General features: G+C 57.0%; 1 protein-coding gene across 1 annotated transcript in view; it reads right to left on the minus strand.

Moving 5' to 3' along the window:
- LOC119173810 (uncharacterized) overlaps positions 1-5,693 on the minus strand; it is a 32,240-nt gene extending 26,547 nt beyond the window's left edge. Inside the window, exons 1-4 of the mRNA XM_075895716.1 lie at positions 5,468-5,693; positions 5,286-5,400; positions 2,897-5,196; positions 2,604-2,812 (exon numbers count right to left, since the gene is read on the minus strand). Of these exons, the coding sequence (XP_075751831.1) occupies positions 2,604-2,812; positions 2,897-5,196; positions 5,286-5,400; positions 5,468-5,661 (2,818 nt within the window). The 5' untranslated portion in view covers positions 5,662-5,693. The remainder of the gene's footprint in view (positions 1-2,603; positions 2,813-2,896; positions 5,197-5,285; positions 5,401-5,467) is intronic.
- Between the last annotated feature and the right edge of the window lie 307 nt (positions 5,694-6,000).

Here is a 6,000-nt window from a genome sequence, read left to right on the forward strand (position 1 = left end):
ATACAATCATCATGAATCATGATGACGATGACTGTTGTATGATCACAGTGTTCGTTTATCACTATCTGGTGATAGAAGGTTATCGTCAGCATCCAGTCTGGAACAAAGGCTTCCCTCCTAGATCTTCCATTGCCGCCGTTCGCCTTAACCTGACCGGTCCTCTGTACCTGAATGTTTATTTTTTGTTTCACCACGCTCTCGAGCCATCTCGTCATCCCCCCCCCCCCTTGCCACCGCACCTGACTGCGCTTGGCTTATTTAATCAGATATTCATGCTAACCTGTTCTACACTTCACCTGTCACGCTAGGCGTAGTCCTCTTAAGCTACGTGTGTAATCTGCTTCCGTTATACAGGGTGTTTCAAGAAATGTGCCCAATGTAACAGACATATCTCGCTGTTACCAACCGTCAATCTAAATACATCGTTTCATTGCAACGCTTCTCTGCTACATGGTTGCTTGTCAACGCTCACTTATCCTCCTCCTTCAATGTGAGAAAAACAGTGACGTCATTGAAGGCGTTTTGAATGCGAATAGCGGACGAACACTTGTGGCAAGGGTGCTCCCAGCAAACTTAGTTTGCCAAGCACCCTCAAAATTGCTGAAACGAAAGAATTTTTCAGCGACAGGAACGTCATGGACACTCTATTATCTCAGCAAAGAACACCTGGTCAGGCCCTTACTTCCTATTTTCCGGAAAAAAATTGGAGCATTTTGCACTAAGTGGTGCAAGGCTGGGTAACAGCAAAGCTTGCGGGCACGTAGCTGGTACTGGCTCAGCTATAGGCATTGCTATGACACTTGTTATACTTGCTTCCTTGTTCTCATTCCTTGCTATATCATATTATACATGGATAGGCCTGCTCTCTCCTATAGACCTTTTCAAAAGCGCCTCCCTGGGCGCCGCCATAGTCCTCTTTGGGCAGCGCAAATTGGCGTGACCCCTCAAAAATGCACTGACAAGGCTGCGCCCTCAGCCTTTGTACTCCCGCGCGCAGCCCATCATGGCGGTGTTTTTTCCCTCCTGTGAAAAAGTGTATATAGCACGCGTGTGCCGCATAACTTGAGCGAATTCCGTACTCACCCCGTTGGTCCGCTAAAGGTTAAGAGAAAAGACGGACGGCAAGCACCAGTTAGGGGCCGCCTATTTCAGTTTAACCTGTTAGCCATCTGCGCAGACTGCTTGGTGTGAGTGACCACGTGCCGATCGATAATGGGGATAATTTTTTTTACGACACACGGCAAACCCCTAGCATAACAGCTCTGCCATAAAAATGAACATCAATCCACGCCTGTGGTTCAAACAAAAAGTTATATTGGATACATACGATATCGGAGCATAACGACGTCAGATAATGGCTAATAACTGCTAGGCTAATTAGTGAAAATTAACTGCTTGAGTTGGTAAATGGGAGAATAAACTTCATCCATACCAAATGGGAGTTCAAAGAAAGATTGGGATTGTTGCGTCACCTGTCGGAGAGGATCTCAACCCCACGCTCCTTTCTATGTGGCCTCCGATATCCGCTTCGGCCGCGCTTGAAACAAAACCGAAATAATGCACCGGGGCACACGGACGCCAACGCCTCTGCCAGATACCCAATGAAGGATTAAGGTCCTTTCTATAAGTTATTTTAGTAATTATTGAATTAACGTAGTCGAAATACTTGAGAGAGAGAGAGAGTAATCGGGCTTACTTTATGTGCGAAAACTCGTGTCTGAGTCTAAATCACCGCGCGAGCACGCTACAGGGGCCCTTCAAGTGAACGCTTCGTTTCTTCTTCTCTCTCTCGTTTCGCTACTTTAGTTAGCTCCTCTTTCCAGCGCAGGGTAGCAAACCGAATGAGCGTGTACTTAACTTTTCTTTGTCTTAGTTCTTCTCTGCTGTGTTCCTTTTTATTATTATCAAATCTTAAAAAAATGTGAATGTACGTCTGTTTTGTAGTATCAACTGTAAAGAAATTCGTAATACTTTAATGACGGCAAAATGTAGTGTAATGACAATGAAGAAGAGCTAAGCTATATACACGCAATGCACATCCAAAAAGCTTGTATTCGTTTTGTTTGTTAGCTTTTTTTTGCTTTCAAATGTGGTGTGACTCTATAAGCCTTGCTGAATTTGTTTCAAGCTTCTCGCGAGCTTTCATGAAAAGCCTGGAAAGAGTCAACAGACATCGTGTGCGTGTTAAACATGATTTATGTGTGCGCATGAGCGTCTTTTGGGATGGCAGGCAAAGAATAAACAAATTTTGGAACAACAAATGCCATAAAGCGCCATCAATCAAAATGAAAATAATAAAATTCCAGTTACTGCGAAGCCTACTCATTCCACCCCTAGCTCTTTATGCTATCATTTTTTTCCAGCCTTCTGCACAGTAGCCCAGTTGGCCAAACGAACACTGTGTCCGAGTTTGGACAACGGGCTTCCAGAAGGGCATAAGTGAACAGTTTCAGAGATGAAAACTTGTAACCACCTGTTAATCTCGCACGAAACAGAAATCTAGAAAGGCAACCACCACTGTAAGCGAAGATGACAGACGATGTAGGTTATTCGGATCACTCCAATAAAGCACTTGAAGCGTCATGTATTCCGCTAAGACTCACCTTGGCGCAACCGCGCCAGCTTGTAGAGTTCGGCGTGCAGTCGGGCATTCTCCTCGATCTGCTGTCTTCGCTTGGCAATCTCGGCCTTAATGGACGCTTTGCGCTGCTCGCAGCTGTCCTCTTCGTCCTCGGAGCCGTATGGCGACGGATGCCAGGAGCGCGGCTTGCGGCTCTTGTCGCCTCGCCGCCGCGTTCGCCATGGGTCGGACCTGCGTTATACATGGTGTAAGAATACAAAGCAAGGCCGTAACACGGACGGCTTTACGAGCCACCGCGCGCGTGGTCGTCCTCACCCGGCGGCGGTTGATCGTCGCGGTTCCGGGACAGTAGTCCAGGACTGGTCATTGGTCCGGCGGCGTCCTGACCAGCCGAGCAGAGCGGCCAGGTCACCCTCAGAACGCATGTCTCGATCGCGCAGCTCCAGCAGGCGCCGCCGCTCGTCGGTCACGCTGCGCAGCTCCTCGCGTAGCTGCTGCTTGAGCGAGTTCATGTACGAGGGGAGACGACTGCCTACTGTACCCACTGTGCCGACGTTGCCCATCGTGCCAACAGACCCCATTGAGCCAACCGAACCCATCGCGCCCACCGAACTCATTGTGCCCGTAGTTCTCATAGTGCCTACAGTCCCCATTGTGCCCACTGTACTGATCGGGCCCGTCGATCCCAGTGCGCCGATGGAACCAACGCTGCCTATGGAACCCAAGGTCCCGAGGTTTCCGAGAGTGCCGAGGGTTCCGACGGCGCCGGCTGTACTAGACGTGCTGATGGTGTTCGACAAGCCAACCGTGCCAATCACACTACTGATGCCGCTGATCCCGCTGACCCCGCCGGAGGAGGCAGCCAAGCCGCCGTCCACGGAGCACGCCCGAGGAGGTGGCTGAGGCCTGTTGGGCCGCTCCGGGGCCGACAGCACTCGCGCGCGGTCCTTGGCGCGACGCGCGGGCACGGGCTCCTGGTCGCGTGGCAGCGGCGGCAACCGCCGGCGCACCTTGGCGTCCGGCTCGCTGCTGGCGGGTGACTCGGCCGGCTCTGGCGTCACCGATGGACTGCACGCCGGCGGCGCTGCCGACAGGCACCGTGGCGCAGGCACGGGTGGAGACGGCTCGGGCAGCTGGCGGCGCGGTGTGCGCGGTGGCGAGGCCAGGCTGAGTGCCTTGTTGAAGTCGGCCAGCATACCCGAGATGGTGCCGCTTGTGGCACGCGGCATACGGCGCTCCTCGTGGAACTGCTCCATCAGCTCCTGCTCGGCTGCCTCCAACGAAGGCGACACGTCCAGTATGGGTGACAGATCGCTCACCGGCGACCAGTCGGCGCGACCTGGCAGCGGCACCGTGCGCGGAATGCCTCCACCGCCACTGTTGGCCAACTTGTCCTCGGCGATCGCCTCCGCCTCTAGAGCCTCTACGTGCGCTTCGTGGCTGGACGCGGCGACCGCGGGCAACTCTTCCTCGTCGCTCTCTTCGTCTTCGGCCTGCTGCGAAGGCAGTGGCTGAGGCGGCGGCCGTGAGGCGAGCGCCTGCAGCCTTCGCTGCTGCTCTTGTTGCATACGCTCGAGCCGACGCTCTTGTTCCGCTTGGCTGAGCTCGGCCTGGCGCTGCTCCTCTTGTTCTCTCTTGTGCTGCTCGATCTGCTCGCGCTGTATCCGCCGCCGCTCGGCCTCCTGCTCGTCCTCCGCGGTCGACGCCGACTGCTGCTCGGCCTGGGCCGTGACCGTAGACGAGACAGCTCCCTGCTGCGCAGCTGCCGCAGACTGGGCATCGGCAAGCTGCGCAGCTGCCCGCTGCTGTTGCAGCTGTTGTTGTTGCTGTATTTGTTGTTGCATCTGTTGTTGCATTTGTTGCATTTGCTGTTGTTGCAGCTGGTGTTGCTGCTGGTGTTGCTGCTGGTGTTGCTGCTGCTGTTGCGACTGCTGCTGTTGAGCCATGGTAGCAGATTGCACGGTCTGACGCTGCTGCATGACAGATGACTGCAAAGAGGCACGTTGTTGCGCGGGAGAAGAAGGAGGCTGCTGTTCGGCGTGCGGCATTGTGACACGCTGCGCCGCGGCAGTACTAGGCTGCTGCGTGGGCGTTCCAAACTGCGTCGTCGTCGTCGAGCCGTATTGCGACGTTGTAAGCTGCGGCGTTGTAAACTGCTGCACGGCAGGCTGCGTGGCCACCGGTTGCGTCCCGGCAGGCTGCTGCGTGGCGGCAGGTTGCGTAGCGGCAGGTTGCATAGGTGTTGCTGCGGCGAACTGCTGCTGCTGTTGGTACTGCGACTGCTGTTGCTGGTACTGCTGTTGGTATTGCTGCTGCTGTTGCTGCTGCTGGTACGGCTGGTGCTGATGGTTCTGCTGCACGGCCGCAGACTGCTGCTGAGATCCGCCACGCTGCACGCCAAATGTGGCGCGCGGCTGCGTCGGCTGCTGCGAGGCGGCCGGTGGATAGTGCTGCTGCTGATGCATCGTGCCGGCGGTGCGCTGCATCTGCTGCTGCTGCATGGCTGCTAAAGGCGGTGCCTTGGACATCGGGGCCGGCTGCCGGAAGCCATCCTGACGTCGAGCCTCTTGCGACTGGCGGAACTTGGACTGGCACTCCATGCACACCCACGGCCTCTGCGACCGGCGAACGGGGGCGGGGCAGGTACGCGGCGTGAGCGGAGCGGCGCGCGCGTTCGCCGCTGCGGAGACGCGCGCATCCTCACCTTGCCGTCGGGCTGGGGCAACGCCGAGCCGCAACGCGCGCACGCCGCGCGGCCACAGTCCACGCACCGGCCAGAGAGCTCCAGGTCCGAGCCACCACACAGAGGACATCGCTCCCTGCACGCGCAGAGAGCACGGTGTCTCGCGCGCCCGTGTCGCCGCAGTGGCTGCGGTGGGTGCTTACCGCTGCGGTGGCTGCGGCGGCGGCGCCGGCTCCTCCAGGTCCTGGGCGCGGGCCATCACCGACAGTATCTTGGCCCGCTCGGCCTCGGACAGACTGCTCAGGTCGAGGTCGGGCGGCGCGGCGGGGCCTCCGCGGGGCCCCGCCGCGGCTGCCACCCGGCCCGGCGGCAGCTCGGCGCTCGCCTCGTTTCCCATGCCCAAGATGGCCGCCGCGAGGCCTGCGCGGCCGTCGCCACTGCCGCGGGTACAGCGCGCAGGCGCCGGTCGAAGCACCGCGCTCCGCCGAGCGCCCTCCGGAGGGCGCCACGAGAGCCGGGGTCTCCCGGACGACGCCTGGCGGAGCGGGACGGGAAGCTTTCTTTGTCGGAAACCCTAGTAGCGCGCGAAGGGTTGAAACTCGTCGTGACGATGTTGAAGTATACAGACAATGCTGCCTTACGCGAGGACGCACTAGACGTGCTTTAATCATGGTGACACTGACTACGACGACTTGGACATAAGTCCACAGCGTGCAGCATGGAGCGGCGCAGTATT

This window comes from Rhipicephalus microplus, chromosome 5 (genome assembly GCF_043290135.1).
Source record: "Rhipicephalus microplus isolate Deutch F79 chromosome 5, USDA_Rmic, whole genome shotgun sequence".
In the NCBI taxonomy this organism is placed as follows: domain Eukaryota; kingdom Metazoa; phylum Arthropoda; class Arachnida; order Ixodida; family Ixodidae; genus Rhipicephalus; species Rhipicephalus microplus.